Source organism: Pieris rapae, chromosome 15 (assembly GCF_905147795.1).
Source record: "Pieris rapae chromosome 15, ilPieRapa1.1, whole genome shotgun sequence".
In the NCBI taxonomy this organism is placed as follows: domain Eukaryota; kingdom Metazoa; phylum Arthropoda; class Insecta; order Lepidoptera; family Pieridae; genus Pieris; species Pieris rapae.
In genome coordinates this window covers 9,280,530-9,297,759 of record NC_059523.1, presented here as the reverse complement: position 1 = coordinate 9,297,759, position 17,230 = coordinate 9,280,530, and the positions used below count along the sequence as shown (strand labels likewise).

Sequence of the window (17,230 nt, the reverse complement as noted above, 5' to 3'; positions counted from 1 at the left end):
TTTATTGTGAAATAAATTATTTATAAATAAATGCATTTTACTAATAATTTCAGCATTTTATCCTATTCTTGATTTTTTATCGACTTGATGCTCCAAATATTCAGTGGGTATGGATTTGTATGACGTTTCGCCCCAGCCGTGACCCGATTCATAAATGGGACCTGAAAAAAGAACAACTTTTCATAAATATATATACATAGATATATATATATTCGTTGCGTACACAATTTATTTTGTAATAAAAGTTTGTATCTGTTGTCTCGCTCCTCTGTTTTGTGTCTCGTTCACTCATTTAGTTTATTCAGTTCATAATCTATGATTTTGATTTTGACATTCAATTTTCGTCCTTGTTCTTACAAATTAACCGATTTCTACCTTATATCTCTATCTTTAAGGATTGTTTTTATTAATTACATACAATTACGTGATGAAGACGTACCTGGTGAGCCAATATCTGTATTTATATTACCCACTGATTCCATTTAAACTTCTATATCCTGCAAAAACAAATGAAATTAAAAAGTTACCTTGGCTCACCAGTACAATAACGAAATCTGGATGAATCTAATAACCATTTTACTAATCTGTGACTGTGTATAAAAAAGAAAAAGTTGTCGTTGATTTTCGTCCGCATTAATATTAAAGCAGAAGCTGTAAGATGTATGACAATAATCAGTTTCAAAGACAATGGTGGGAGGATCTTCGGGGCATAACAATTAAAATATTTTTTAAATTTTTTATCTCGTCATAACCAATACAATTTTATTAAAGTAAATCTGCCTTTTTTTACTACTCTTTATTGTAGATTTTCGAGTATATTAATGTTTTTGACAATTTCATTTTCATTAGAAATTCTTTATTATGCCTATAGCGCCATTGGATAGCAGTTTTATTTTCTTAATCTTGTCTGAGACCAAAATATCTTTTTAAAATATTATATACAGTAATGTTATGAATTTTTGAAATAAATCCTACTACCTATAACATACTGCAAATTATTTCACGTTTTGAATGATTAACAGAATTGTTATTAGAATATTTTTTGGATGGGACATGGACAATAATTAACTATTATATACAATAATTACTACAATATGTTATAGTTAGTTATTATTAATTACTGAAGAGAAAAAACAACTACCATGATGCTCATGCGGTGGCGACCACGCCCACTCGTGATGATGACCGTGACTAGAATGTGCTTTTAAGGTTGTGAAGAATGATCCGACCTGGAAAAAATAAATAGCCACATGCATTTAACTACGCCTGGTTTCTATGTAATTATGCGCACGCGCATAGAACTACGCGAGATCGTCACAGTTATATGTATAAACTAATATAGTATATATTAGATAATATATAAATCAGTAGGTCTGGGCTTCACATTTCTGTATCTGTTTCGTGATAATTTGTCAATGGGGCAAACGGGCAGGAGGCAATTTCTCGAATATGAGCCTCTTGTGCCTGACACACGCCGTCGAATTTTTGAGTCTAAGGAATGCCGGCTTCCTCATGATGTATTCCTTCACCGTTCTAGCGAATATTAAATGCGCACATAGAAAGAAATTGCCGATGTTCTCACCAAGTACAGATGTTCTTGACTTTCTTTAATGAATGGAAATGAACAAAAGCTGTACAAAGAAACGTTTTTGCTTCTTTCAAGGACGATAAAATCAGCGTTAACGAAATTATAAGCAGAAACATGAAATATTAAGTGAAGGAAATGTATAGTGGCTAATCTAAAGAATTTGTATAAGTGCCTCTATCTATAACTCTCATAGACTTGCCAATACCGCGAGATCCGACGCATTAATTTACATTTCTCACCCGAGACAACTTTTATGGATCACATTCCACTCGAAATTTGAAACTAAATCCTTTTGATCTAATCCAATGTGGCGTAAACTTAAGCCTACCTTAGCTGCACTAACAGCAATCTTGCACACGAGTAAGATGATACCAATAAACACGGATTTCGCCGCTAGAATCGTAGTCAATATCATCCAGGTCGACGTGGCCCCTACGTGGAAGATCAGTGGCATCATTCCCATAGCCATTTTCTTCATACCACGGGATTCTGAAAGATACATGTTAAACTTATTCTGGATCCGCTGTCTCTAAGTATTCTGACGTATTATTCTTTCAGTATAGTTACTTTATTGCGAACTACGCCATCGGTCTGTCAAAATAGAATAGTTTTTTGACGGACGGCAGTGACTAGAGCTTAATCTAGTCACTGAATATTACCCTAAATCTCGGTTGTCGTCTCTTGGACTCATTAAGCAAACATTTGTTATGATTTAATAAAATTGTATAATTAACTTTTTAAATATGACTTTAAATCTCTTTTACCTGCAATGTAAAAGAGATTTAAATTATTGGGTATTTTTCCATAAGTCCATTATTGTGACAAGCGCAGAAAATACTAGTAAGTATCACTTACAAGTTAAAACTGTTGAAAACTAAGAGATTCACTATATTCGTTACAAATTAAAACTAGACAATACATATATCTAGTAATGTAAAAGTTATCTATTGTAATGAAGTAATAAAAATAACTTACCTTCTAACCCCGTTGAGTACAATCTGGGTTTAATTTGGTCATAATTAATGTATTTACCAAATGCAGTTTTAGCAAAATATTCATTATTAAATCTTTCTAACAATTGCGTTAAATATAAAACAGAGTCGGCGATTTCGTCCCGAATTTTGTTCAATAAACCTCTTTGCTCCAGTTCAGTGGCATTACCAACCGCCGTGTGAATTAAGAATAAAAATGTCAATGTCAAATTTCGCGCCATTATCGTGTCGCCAATACGAATTATATTTCGAGACTGAATACTAAAATTGTGGTCTACGAAAGTAAAATTAGTCATTATGTCCGAAAGCCTTTTTTCTATTGTATTCTACTGATGAGATTGAAAAATGACGCAAATCGCTTTTTGACGACTTCATGTTCCCAATTAGTTTTCACCCGATAACTTTAAATTCTCTCACAGTAGTGACACATTCCCAAACTGTAATTAATTATTCATAAATAAAATACACGTTTACCAGCTTTTTGGAAATATATCTTGGATAACAGATGTAGTGTAAATAAAATGAAATATAATCTAAAATATATTTAGTATCACTTATTCCACGTCAATCAATTCGAACCTGTTGGCATCCCTACTCATCGGCAAAGTGATCATACATACTTTTGAATAATTGCTTAAAATATTTGTAATTTAATCTATATATAGGTTATATATGTATATAAAACATACATTATATTTTATAGTCCCCTAAGTATAGTGATTCCATTTTACCTTTATATTTTGTTTAGTAGTATATTTATATTTTGTAATTTTTATTTAACTGAAATAAATACCATTAGAAAGTTTTTGAAGTTATACTTTTTTAGGCGCGTTATGAAAAATTGATGTGAGTGAAATTTTACGATGCGCGAGCACCATGACACAAAACAAACAGAATGAAAACAGCCCACTAAATCGATCATTAAGTTGAAGAAAAAATGCTACCAACAAAACACAAATGGAACCTCTTTTAGTGGCGCATGTTGGAACGCACGCCGCCTCAGTTCACTGTGTATTTAAATTATTTATCAGAAGTGATTGAATATTTAGAAAAATATTTGTGAAAAAACTGTGCTCATCAACCTTCCTAAGTGCTTCAATACAATTGAGGCTAACTGTCTGTATATAATAAATAATTTAGTAATATACATGACAAAATTATTATTTAATATAATTCATACTAAATATTATTAAATTATTAACGGTTAATATTTATAGATTAATTTTAATATTAATCACTACTGAATTTTAGTTATTTTTTTCCATACGCCAAAGAAGTATAGCTTCTAACGCGTGTACATAAGTACACACAGAAATTACTGCTTTCTGAGTTGCTGCTTATTGAGCTAAAAGGAATGTAATAAAATGCTTGGCCAGCAGTTGCCTTCTGCCATGGTCGAGAGAAATCGTATGTGGGGAAAATTCAGGTATCAACAAAAACAAAGATCCATAAAAACTCTTTAATAAAACATCCAAAGACAAACAGTTATAACAATAGAGAATAATGGCGGGCTGTCAAAAGTTCCCGCGCTTTTCCGCGGCGCAAAGAGAGCGACATCCAGTTGATTTGAATTCCAGCCGATTAATTGCTCGTCGCGATTTTGAACCCGTAGCCATAGTTCGAGTGGACGGAAGTATCTGATAAAAATATTGTTTTGTGATAATGACTTAATACATTATGTGCTTCTTTCTCCGGATCCTAGTGGAGCGGGGTCATAGAAGCGGTGTCACTCGGATCCGTGCGAGCGTCTTATTCATTTTTTTTAACCATTGCCATTCCTAGCTCTTGGATCCGAGTATTCGATACCCGATGCCGTATCATAGTCGTATTAGACCAGCAATATAAACAGATAATTTAAGAATATTGCGATTAAATCAGTAATAGTAGTCACATAAACTAACGATTTATTTTAGTTCAATATTTCGTATTTTTTTATTAACTTTATCTGCCATTTTAGCTTACTTGACAAGTGCTTCAGGTGATATCCGGTTAGTTCTTCCCCGTGTCACACTTCGAATAATCTCTGACGCTGACTTGGAGGAGCCTGGCTGCATTATTTCACTAAGAATAAAGGTGTAAACAGGAATTAATAATTTGATATTTGTACTATATATTAAGAATTATTAAAAGAATTTAAAATAATAAAAGTGGCCATGTTATTGTTACTACTTTAACATAAACATATCTCAAAATTTAAAAACTAAAATATATTTTTATAAGGAGTCCCTTTAGGCAAGGTTCCGAAGATACTGGCAGCGTTCCCCCTTTGAATAGCTAGACTGAATCTTTGTCAGAGGTAGCTGCCAGCTCTCTGGTCTCCTGTGTTTCGACACCAAATGGGACCAAATCAGATTCGGAATTAGATATAAAATGATATCTTTAGAAGACATATTCGTGACTGGCTGAATTTTTACAAAGCATTTTAAAAGCCTCCATTATAATAAATAAAATAAACATAAAGTATATAAAATTATTAAATATCGATTGAGATTATTAAAAAAACTATGAAACACAGAATTTTGACAGAATGGGAACTGAAATTAAAAAAATGTTAATTGTCAAAAATAATTTTACATTTAACGCTACTATACAGATGGTCCCTTTTAAGAGCTTGACTAGCAATAGAAAATGGAATACCTTAACAGCCTTCCAGCATCTCTACTCCTGTATATATCACACTCGTGCAGGTGTCCCAGATGACCGGAGACAAGGCACAGCTGTTCAAAAATCTGGAACTCGAGTATCGTCGCCAGAAAGTACTTTATGTATTCCTGCAGTACGGTTATCAATTATACTCTTTATGAATATGTTTTTGTAAAAATCTGCTTTATATATGTAACATTTTAATAAGGATAACAACAAATTTTCCCTAAATATCATAGTATAAAAAAACATATATCTGCCAACTAGTTTACTAGCTGTTCAATTAACTGCCTAGCGATTTAATTTAAATTAACAGCCATCAGGCTAGGTAAGTAATAAAACGCCATCGATCTATGTCATTTGTCTAACTGTTTGATTAACTGATAAGATAAACTGCGTTGTTTGGTTAAGAGGCTAAGCTGTTAATTGAACGACTCGATAAGCTAATTGACTGCGACATATATATAGTTATTTCGTACACTTATATATTGAATTAGTTCGACACTACGGAGCTAGTACGTAGACCCTAAATTACTAGGCCTTTTGAGCTAGTGTAGTATATATATATATATATATATATATACTAAGAACTAATTAGATTTATAAGTCTACGAAATAACTATTAATGTGTAGCTTACCTACTCAGCCGTTCATTTAACTGCCTAGCTGTTTGATGAACTGGCTAAATATCTTTCAGGCCGCTAGTTAAACGGCGCTTTAATTAAGAAGCTAGGCCGTTAATTGAACGGCTTATTGAGAAAGTTGGTTGCGACATATACATTTCGCTGACTTCACAAGTGCTTCAGGTATTAGTTATTACGTACACTTATAAATGGAATTGTTCGACACTACGGCGCTAGTGCGTAGACTCACAAGGAAACTAAAACTAGTCTTTTGGGTTAGTGTATTTCTCGGAACAAATAAATGTGAACAACTTAAGTGCTTAAAAAACATTGTAGTGCTAATGTGAATATTATTCAAACTTTACATTTTCTTAAAATATTAAACTCACTTGATCTGATATAATGTGATATTTGGATCCGGGATCAAAATCTGCTTCTGTCCTTGTAATAGGTGGTGTAACTCCCTAAATAATTAATTGTAATTTAATAGATATTAAATCAATTATATCAAATTAGATTTCAGAGAAAGGGAGATTTTTAAAATTCGAATCCAAATTCAAGATTGCATTGTCGAACCTAGCGCCGATTGAAGTGAATTCGACAATCCGGGCACAGTAGGTTATACTAAAGCGATCCTGGACACATCAAAGCATGATCTTTCCCAAACAACTTATTTAGAGTTAGTACGTCACACCTATCGAGAAGTTACTTTGATCCAGCCCTCGGATCTGAATACTATTATTCAAACTCAAACTCAAATCGTTATTGCATTTTTATGTTAATATTTTACAAGTGACACGTTATTATTACAATAAGGACCTTTGTAAGTTTGTAAGTAACCTTTGTTGGGCAGTAATGTTGTGGGAGGGCATGCTACACAATAGTTAGTACATATCTATTCTAACAAGGTACATTTTTTGGAGAACGTATTTACTATATAACTTATAATTATTACAATATTAATAAACTTTTGTAAAAGAAATTAAAGTCTATCGGTTAAATAATTTGTACCTAACTGTAATAACACTTTTCATAAATAATTTTTTAAAGATTTGGTAAACCTGAGGTTATTAAGACTATCTGACTCTAGGTTCAACACGATCTCTAGGTTACAATATTTAGGCAGCAGTTTAGCAGTTAGGGACAGGTTTTCTTTTTCTATACCACGGAAACTTCTTAGAGCCTCCCAGTAAAAGCTAAATTAAAATTGTAACGAGGAAATAGTAAGTATATCTGTCTTCTATTATATTCAAAATACCTACTGCATCCCGTAGGGGTATGGATAATAAAAGCAATACTAACTTGATATCTTAGTTTCATCTGCCACCATCTTGTGTTCATGTTTTCGACGCCATCTTCAAATACCGACCAGCGCCACTAAATTTGTCAAAAATATTAAAACAAATAATATTTTTTAATGAAGTTGTGATTGTTTTTCAGCAATTTTCGATCAAGTGTTGGGAAAACATAATTAAATAAGAATTTACACATTCGCAACTAATTCTAGAATTGTAATATTACAATTGATAAATCTATCTTGTGAATCCAATCAGAATCAGAGTATTTAATTGTATATACTTAAATAATTTTAATAAGTGTCTATTATTTATATATCTACTTGCACAATTAAGACAATATTATCATATACCCCAACTTACCTGATCCACCATAAACGCGAAAGGTAAATAAGCCACCTTCTCCAAAGCCATGGACATGAGGAAATTCATCGTCACTTCGTAGGGATCATGAGACCTGACCATAAATATATATATATATATATTATTAAACATAAAATATATGTGTGTTTGTGTCTGTGTCAAATGGCTATACCTAAGTGATGAACGCTTACTAAGAGTGCTCTTTATCAAGTTAACTTATAAATAATCCAGAGCAAAGGAGGATGAAGGTAAAAGACAATTAGTACCTTTAATTAATTAATTATTTAATTAGTACGTACTTAATAAATAAATTAATACCTTAATATTGTGACTATAATATTTTGATACTAAGAGTACTCCTTACACAAAACTAAATTAGTTTTACTTCACTTCTTAGTCTCTCTCTCTCTTTCAAATTGTACTTAATGTAGGATGAATAAAGACAAAAACACGTTAAGGTGAATCAACAATTTTTTTTTATAAATAGGCGGGTAAGTTTTCATTACTTATTCTGGTAAAGTCCCACTCTTTGTAAATGTGGCAAATTATACACTGATAATGTCGCCGCGTTCGCTACTGCCTCGTGGAAAGCTGCAAACGAAATAAAATATTAATAGAAACAAGTTTTTATTACATTTTGTAAAGACTCAAAATTAGTTATTCATTTAGGTAACACAATGTACAATTTTGAACAAAAAGAAATATATTAAATGCTTCTAATTTTACATTTACTGCCAGTTCTCATATCAAGGGAGTAGAACGGAGTTGAAGAACTGGCAAGAAACTCTACCACTCTTTTTAATAGAAAAGTTTTGAGTCATTCATTTATTTAGTCATAATTCTCTAATTTCGCTTGGGAGTTTGTTGTAAAAACGAATACAATTTCCATATAAGGAGTGGTTTATCTTACGCATTTAATATATATGTACCTAATCTAAATATGTATTTTTTTGTGATAGCAATTATTAAAAATGTTACAGAATCATTAATCAGAGTATGTGTAAGTACGTTTTCACCATGCCTCCTGCTGATAGAGGACAAATCTTTGTTTTTAATTTATTTTATTATTATTAATTACTGAAGATCATGTGGAGCATGGTGAATGGATGTAGCCGTACAAAAAATGTGTTTAAAAAACATGGCGTTTAAAAAGAGTGGCGGAGAGTTTATTGCCAGTTCTCTTCTTTCATTCTACGCGATATGAGAACTGGCAGTAAATGTAAAATTAGAAGCATTTAATATATATTTCTATTCTGATATTCATATGAATGAATACTTTTCATTATATTTGATGTGTATATAACGATTAAATAGATATACACTTACCCGGATTAGCCCCGTCTCTGAATAGATGTGGTTGTTCAGCGTATTGTAGATAATATTGTATGTGTGCCATTTCGTGATGTGTAGAAATCAAATCCTGCATTGTCACTTCTGTGCATTGCTTTATTCTGTTCCAAAAGAAAAATTATTAATGTTTCATGATCATTTATCTATATTAAAGCAAGTAATTAGCCTCCTGTGCCTGACACACGCCGTCGACTTTTTGGGTTTGAGGCAAGTCGGTTTCTTCACCGTTTGAACCTCCGACATCTGGTATGAGACACGCACGCTTAAGCATTTAAATATAATGAAATTCAAAATTTTGATTGTTTAATCCTTGTTTTATGATAATACATATTTACCTATAGTCAATCCGATTACAAAAGTCCCAAGCGCTAGCCGTGCACTGGACGCTTCTCTGCGAAGGTCGGACCAGCATGGAACCGCGCCAGAATTCTGGCGGCACTGGCTTCATGCCCATAGAGGTATAGAACTCTTCGGACATTTGAAATATTCTGAGAAAATATTAAAAAAAAAACTTTCTATAATAACTATATTACTAAATAAATCGTCTCTTTTTGTCAAATTGTGTTTACGCTGTAATAAAAAGAGTTACATATAATATAATTAGACTGATTTATTTTTGAAGGCGAATAAATTTTAGTCAATGTTGATTATAGAACCAAAGATTATAAAATTGTTAATAGTTTTTTTTAATAGCATGAGCGGGTAATTGAGAATCAAACTGTTTTAAAAAAGTTACTAAAACACAAATGTGGTTTTAATAGTTACCCGTGTTTGTTAACGTAGTTATGTACAGTTTTGTATAGACGAAGACGTAGTTAGACTAATTAAGATTAAATATATACATTAAAAAAAACATACTGTATAATAACAGTTATAATTAAGCTAATAATTGAGACATTTATCGATATTTAAAAAGAGCTTTAGGCTTTCTCCAATTGTCTCTATCTCTCTCTCTTCTCCACCAACTACCTTAAGCTCGCCAGCCCACCGTGCAAGAGGGGAACCCCTCTTTCTTTTCCCTGGTGGCTCTTTCCATCTTTTCATCCTCTTTGTTGTATAATATGTATTTATTGTAGATATATTAATAATAATTCTTTTTTTTTTAATTATAAGGTTAAACCAGATAACCCATGATCAAGTGTACGTATGATATGATTAAACCTACCTCAGTGGTGTAAATCCCTGCCGCAGCATTTCCGAGGTCACATCAATGTTTGCAGCCTGAGGAAACGGCATCACCAAGTCCATTATCGACTTCCAGTTCTGGGCCCACATGTTGCCTGTTAAAGAGATTAAGAATTTTGCAAATCTCTTATACAGGAGAAAAGAGAGAAATCTTCTAAAGCCCTAATTTCAACTTCATAATAACTTTATTCATCACAATTAAGATAAGTAACAGAAAATATGTTAAATTGATTCTAAATTTACATTTACTACCAAGTCAAGAGCGTATAGCGGACAAGAAGAACTGGCAGGAAACTCTCCACCATTCTTTTTAATCGCCAAGTTTTGAGACCATCCCATGATGCAATGCCACGCCATCAGGATAGAAAATAAGATTTCCAGGATTTCCCAACGAAGTCGATTTTAAGTTTCAAGTCAGTCAAACATATTATATGAATGAAAAGACTTCATATTATATACAAAAAGGTCAACAGAGTCCACGTGGAAGATACACATTTTAGCCATACAATGCGCAGAGACAATGAGAACTAGAAGGAACTGATCATGGGACTGACACAGAAGACAAAGGATCACGTGGCCGATGGACCGATCAAATTTTCCGTGCTGAACACGACAGTCGCACATGAGCTGCCGACTGAAGAGATAAAAAGGTCAATAACAAAGTTTTTAAACATATATAATCCAAGTAGTATTTTCTTCATATTGTGGGAATCACCTCCAGGGCTGGATTAAAAGACCTAATGGCCCTTGCCCCCAAATTATATTCCAATATAATTAAAAATATCAAAGGAAAAGTTGTTTATTAGTCGAAATCTATTTTTTATCCGAAGTCTTGTGTAGTTACGAAATAGTTAGTATATTTTTAAATATTTTATTATGTTACTGTTTTGTTAATTAAATTTATAAACAAAATAAAAAACGCTGCCCATCTTCGTGACGTAAATTTTTTACGGATTCATCCGTAAAAAAATTATCCTCATGCGCCAAAAGTTTCACTTCAAACCCCTTAGCATTGTTAAATATACCCAATAAATGAGCCGGTATGGGCCCATCACTGCGAACACTGTTCTCGCCATATCTTTGCACCAGCTTCCGTCTGACATAAGTGAAGAGTTGCTTGTAAAGTGGGGCCACCTGGTTGTAGACCTCCTCTACACTTTCTCGGAAAGAGGGATCGTCATAGGCCGATCTCATCTGGTCACCTGCGTCTTTGTAACCTGCAATAGAAAATTTTCACGAAGCAAATAGATGTCTGGTTAATCGAGGATGCGTTGCGATTTCTGAGTGAAGAGTTTTGAGTTTGAAGAAATTGGCATTCTCGGTACCCATTTGGAAGTTCAGGGACTATTTTTTATGTATTTTCAATTAATAAGATATCAATTGTCATCCAAAAAGAATCATTTTCCTTGCAAATTATTTTGTCATAATCAGAGAAAAATTCTCAATTTAATCAAAAGAACTTTAGATATTATCCCAATCAGACGAAAGAATGCAGACAAATATAAAAATCACGTCTTCACGTTAGAACTCCCAAATAACTGGAGATCATAAATCACTGTAAAATAATGATTATTACCAGAGCTAATTGCAGCCTGATTCGCCAGTTGCACGTATCTCATGAAGCGATTTTTCAATTTCGGTCCAGTTTTATCCCGGAAACTCTTCCAGACGTAGAGCAACTCGCTCTCTATCCTGGAGTGAGCGAGAATCCTGGATATTTCCGGATCCAGTTGCATATCACAGTAGTTTGGGAACTCTGTAACCTCCTGAAAAACCATATCTTGCCTTCACATTTTTCTTCCAACTCTTATATCAAACAATATCGATCCGTCTAGACACATGCCATTGATTTTCAGGTCTTGCTGGTTCATTTCACGGCTTGATAAGCGACCATAGATAGAAAAATACAAACATTCCTCAGATAATTTAAGGAGACTTTGTCATTAACCTAAACTATAATCTACGGAGACATTGGTCCTTGTCCATCATGTCCAATCGACCCGCAGTCTCTTTGAATGGAGACATGGCAGAACAAAAGACCATGCGGCCGTCCACAAATAGGTGGAATGACGACATCGTCAAGGAGGTTGGATACAGAGAGGCCAGTGAAAAAGAATGAAAATTTAAAAGAAAATTCATTTATTTTGGAACATAAAATCTTCATGGTAACACTTATTCCACGTCATTAAATTCGAGCCTGTTGGCATCCCTACGCAGTGCAGTATAAATGCAGGTCTTACTGGAGCAAAATAGTGGAGGCCCACATTCAGATGACAAATAAACAGGCTTGAATCTTCCTTCTACGAACATCAGATTCCCAAATCTGATGTTCGTAGAAGAAATAATTTAATTAAGACATAATTTACCTCTCGTGTTAAAAAACCTATCTGCGGACACAATTTTTAATCTAATACGAGAATGAGCCGAAAAATATCGAATTTAAAGTTTTCACGACGAATGAGAATATTTGAGTTTATCTATAAGAAGAATTTTACCTGGTTCAATTTGTAATGCTGGAATGGCTCATTACTAAGATGGTACTGGTGTTGATTTATCTCAGGCACTTCCGTGGGAGGCAGCCTCGGGATATGAGGATCATATGGTTTCTGACCAAAGGGACATATTTTTGCCGAGTTGTATATCTCTTTCATCTCATTTATTAGGGTTTGTATCTGAAAGAGATAAATTTACATTTAAGGGATACATAACAATATATGGAGTAAACGTACTAAATTTGGATGTTTACGACAAATAAAAAAGATGGCGTAAAACAGGCGGAAATTTTTATTGGTGCCCGTTAGAGAGTACCGGTGATTTCTTGGTAGGGGATTATCTCCATAAACGAATAAGTATCGTAAAACACAAGGTACACAGCCACAGAGGCCAAACTTTTGAATTTTCTATTTAATATTCTTTTATTAAAATTTATACATATTTATTTATAGAAAAATCCAAAAGGCACCTCGGAAAACTGTTCATCAGGCAGGGCAGATCGACTGCCCTGGAGAATTTTAACCAGCTGCCGCCTGCTCTGAGGATCTGACACCCTGGAGGCATCATACGCAGCTGCCTTCCTCCACGAGAGCCTCTCAAATTTGGAGTTAATTCCCAACTCTTCAAGCATTTTGCGGCGATTATATTCTGTTATGTTGGTCACGAATTTCCATTGTGCTATTGTTACTCTGAAAGAAAAACAAATTAACGTGTATCAGTTACAGAAGGATTCACTTAAGATGTGTCTGGAGAAGAGAAAGACCAGAAATCTTACCTGTAACACATGCCTGACGCTTCCCTGTCGTACTCCCTCAGGAATTGCATCGCTTCAGCCGCATTTGTGTTAGTGCCCTATTATAACAATAGTATATGTATGTGTTAATTAAAATTTAGTAATATAACCTGTTCTATATAAAAAATGCCAAAAGAGAACTGGTAATGGTAGGCCAGTTTGAGACTATTCGGTTTTCACCTCGAGGTGATAGCAGGAGATGTTGGGGTTACCCGTTGGTCTGATCAAATAAAGATTATTGGTTTCAACATCCCAATGCCCTGGAACCATGGGGCGAGACCAGTACGATCTTCAGTCATCCCTACGAAAATTGTCTCTCTACGAAACCGCCTGGCCACTTCACACTTCAGGCTACTAAGGTCGCGATAATCACCGAAGCAAAACGTATCACGACAAGAGACACTTTGTCACAGCAAATTAAATAAACATAATAAAATCCTTGAGAACTGTAATACCACTTAATGTGTGTGTGTCAGCGTATCTCCTATAGAACTGGGTTTCCTTCCAAAATTATGTTTGCAAGGTTTTGTGTACACAATAGAATCGTTTCGGGTAAGATTCAACGTCGAGACGTAGAACCATGACTCCTGAACGTCTTAATCCAATACGTTATTGATATATGGGAGTCAGTCATCACTAATTTTTAGGTCTGGGCCTCAGATTTCCGTATGATTTCATAATCATTTGTCAACTAATAGCCCGTGACACACGAGACTATATGGATCTAAGGCAAGTCGGTTTCCTCACGATGCTTTCCTTCACCGTTGAAGCGAATGTTAAATGAAAAAATGTCATTAGTGCTGTCGGGGATCGAACCTACGATTTCAGGGATGGGAGTTGCACACTAAAGCCACTAGGCTAGCACTCTCATACTTACTTAAGTATGAGAATACTACTTAGTAGTAGTTTTTTTTATAAACATGTTTAACATTTTTGGTCACACTTTAATTGCTAACCGCCAATAAAGGACAATAAACCAAATATGGAACACTCCATGGCAAGGTTCAAAAATCGATTGAATTTTGACAAACGTTCGTTGTAAGTCCCTCTTAAAATTACCTGCTACCTTTTTTAAAAGTTGGCTTATAACAATATTGTAAACATATTTTATATTATTTAAAAAAACTAATGCTCCTCTATTACACAGAATATATTATTTCATAGAGAATCTACTCAAAGACAAAATTCGTTGTAATTATTTGTTGGATACTGTAACGATGTAATTAACTTTCATCGATAATTGAGTTAGACGGAGCAGCGATAGCGCAGTGGTTAAGCGATTCTCATGGTCGTGTGTTCGAATGCCGATAGTGTGGCAATTGAATTTATTGTACGCACCCGAAAATATTGGCTCATAATCTTGAACGTATAAATAATTACTAAAAACAAAAAAAAACTCTTCCAGTTTTAGACTTTCGAATTGCGTATAGAATATAGAACATTTTATTGTATTAAAACGCGATTAATTATGATAACAATAGATAATATTACCCTGACGAAATAATTGTTATCCAGGCAAGAGCTTTCTAGCATAACACACTAGACTGTAGTTTCTAATATTATATAAGGAAATATACATCTTTATAAAGATTTTCACATTATGATTTATTATATACTCACCATTCGATAATAATCACAGCACGCGAACCGTGTGTAGAAAGCAAATAAAATTAACGCGCCTTTTTTGACCGCCATCTTGGAAGTCAATTGTCACTTTAATAAACACATAATATGTATAATTATATTATTTTTCACTGTATTGACCATGCTCTAAATAAAAACAATGTTTAATAAGGTTTTATCGAATTAAAAGCGAATTTAAGTTAAGAAATTAAAATTTTAGAAACACACACTCAAAACTTAATTTATTACGAATTAATAGAAGATGTAATTTATTCGAATAATACAACAAAATACGCTTTTAATCCGATGAAACTATATTTATTTTTTAAGATTTTTTTAATTTTACGTTATAGAAAACAGCCTAGCGTTACTCCTTGTCGTCAACTAATGTTTCCGCTGTATTGTTTTGGCCACGGTGAGTAAACACGACACAGATTGAGGGGACCGCCATATCGCACATAATATCTACGGATATATCTTTTCAAATTTTTAAGAATAGAAGCATTTTTCCCAAACAACAATAACAGAAAAGACGAAAATTGCTTTATACAATCCATCAATGAAATAACTCCATATTTTCGTTAGTATATCCCTTGCCTGGAGACATCTTTAACTAGCGAAAAGGCCACCCGTTGGACAATGCAATGGAGTAATAAGGGTGTAATATACCCGAGGGAAACTATATGTGCACGTAGGTGCAGGAATGTGCCAGCTAAATGTATAGAGAATATTTTTCATTGATCAACTTCTTTTAACCGAAATCATCTCGTTTCCGTGGGAATCCGATGAAATAAAACATGTCTGACACTTTCGCTTCAGGCGTTTATCCTCAGACAGATCTTTACATCTAAATATCACGTATACTACACCCATCTTTTAAGACAAATGATCGCATGCCATAATATCATAGATTGTTATGCAGCTATAGATAATAATTCATACATGTAAATGCGAAAGTGCGGTAAGATTATCTTTCAAATTTACGTAAATTTCAATGAAATTGATTGTATACTTTTGATGAGTATATACAGTTTATATATATAGTTTAATATATATATATATTAAACGTTAATAATTTCTATCGACAATCATTAATTTACGTATCTATAGCATATCGAAATCGATACGAAGGTTAAGGCCAGTGATTCCAAATGTGGGGTCCATGCCCCACGCTAAAACTATTTGCAATGCAACAGTTTTTATTAAGTATGTTTTTAAACTTAAATATACTTTTTTACTTGTTTTGTTTACAATTTCCTAGTTAGTAATTTAAAAACCATAATTCGAGTTTCTGAATTGAACATTTAGATTTTTTAAATAGGTATTACAAAATATGTTAGATTTCGGGAGTTTAAGATAGGCAAAGAGGGCATGGCACGAACAAGGCTGGGAATCACTGATTTTGACGGTAGGTTACTTTAATAGATAGATTTAGATATTTGGAATGAGATATTTAGATTTTATATCTATATATAACGAAGCTAACTGTAAATAAATATCTCCATACATGAGGACGATTACAAAGAGATTAACAAGTCGAAATCAATTGCATGGTTTTTAGGACACAACGTTGTTACAGGACTTTTTTCTTCTTGATTCTATTATTATTTATATTATGAGTCGCATTTTGTAGACTTTAAAGCTACTACCAGTATTATGAATACAGTGCGAAATTTCGTGGATATTATGCAGCCTTCGTTGTAAAAAGCTGTTTATACGGGTGATGTACATAATCGAAACAATAACAATAAAAATAAATAACAATAATTAGCAGTACTTTCAAGTGACAAAGGGAAATTTAAGAAGTCACGCTCTGAATAGCTATTGTTTAAGGTTTCATACAAACTGCTTTTTTTATAGAACAGGGGGCAAACGGGCAGGATGCTCACCTGATGTTAAGTGATACCGCCGCCCATGGACACTCTCAATGCCGCCCTCTGTCATTGAGTGTCCATGGGCGGCACTAGTGGACTAACCTAACCGGTTAGCGGGCCAATTCTTAAACGGACTCGCGTTACCGGCCTTTTAAGAATTGGTACGCCCTTTTCCTTAAGGACCCATATATAAGTGTAAAATGTGATTCAAATCATGAATTCCACTGATTTTCATGAATTTTGTTAGAAATAAAGGACATAACGTTTATTACTCTTATTCACAAATAGAACCCCTTTTATGTATAGTTTGACTAAATAAAAGTGCTTTGGTTTAAAAATATTTACTATTTTTAATTTTATTTACTTATAAAATGTACATTTTTGCTACATTAAAGTATTATTACATCA

At 33.5% G+C, this 17,230-nt stretch overlaps 1 protein-coding gene and 1 long non-coding RNA gene across 3 annotated transcripts; both read right to left on the bottom strand.

The window, feature by feature from the left end:
• Nucleotides 1–54: 54 nt before the first annotated feature.
• Nucleotides 55–2,789, bottom strand: LOC110997232. 2 transcript variants are annotated; one of them, XR_006750690.1, is made up of 5 exons: nucleotides 2,564–2,789; nucleotides 1,917–2,077; nucleotides 1,142–1,229; nucleotides 440–497; nucleotides 55–161 (listed from the first exon to the last, which is right to left on the bottom strand). It is a non-coding gene; the product is annotated as an uncharacterized LOC110997232 (long non-coding RNA). The 2 variants fall into 2 exon arrangements; XR_006750691.1 differs by lacking the exon at nucleotides 440–497 and having other exon boundaries at nucleotides 2,564–2,788.
• A 1,236-nt stretch (nucleotides 2,790–4,025) lies between these two features.
• Nucleotides 4,026–15,325, bottom strand: LOC110997231 (angiotensin-converting enzyme). Its single transcript, XM_022265288.2, has 17 exons — nucleotides 15,295–15,325; nucleotides 14,946–15,095; nucleotides 13,308–13,384; nucleotides 13,002–13,221; nucleotides 12,535–12,711; nucleotides 11,616–11,805; nucleotides 11,065–11,256; nucleotides 10,020–10,134; nucleotides 9,190–9,342; nucleotides 8,831–8,955; nucleotides 8,011–8,095; nucleotides 7,505–7,598; nucleotides 7,149–7,223; nucleotides 6,236–6,310; nucleotides 5,218–5,351; nucleotides 4,543–4,641; nucleotides 4,026–4,217 (listed from the first exon to the last, which is right to left on the bottom strand). The coding sequence occupies exons 2-17, from the start codon at nucleotides 15,018–15,020 to the stop codon at nucleotides 4,040–4,042; spliced, it is 2,064 nt and encodes a 687-aa protein (XP_022120980.2). The 5' UTR covers nucleotides 15,021–15,095; nucleotides 15,295–15,325; the 3' UTR covers nucleotides 4,026–4,039.
• Between the last annotated feature and the right edge of the window lie 1,905 nt (nucleotides 15,326–17,230).

Excerpts from the sequence above, each read along its gene's own strand:
- LOC110997231 (XM_022265288.2), bottom strand. The coding sequence starts at position 15,020 with ATGGCGGTCAAAAAAGGCGCGTTAATTTTATTTGCTTTCTACACACGG. Across the intron at positions 11,806-12,534 it reads AGCATTACAAATTGAACCAG|GAGGTTACAGAGTTCCCAAA; the intron begins GTAAAATTCTTC and ends ATGGTTTTTCAG. Across the intron at positions 4,218-4,542 it reads TCACCTGAAGCACTTGTCAA|ATACTTCCGTCCACTCGAAC; the intron begins GTAAGCTAAAAT and ends TATTTTTATCAG.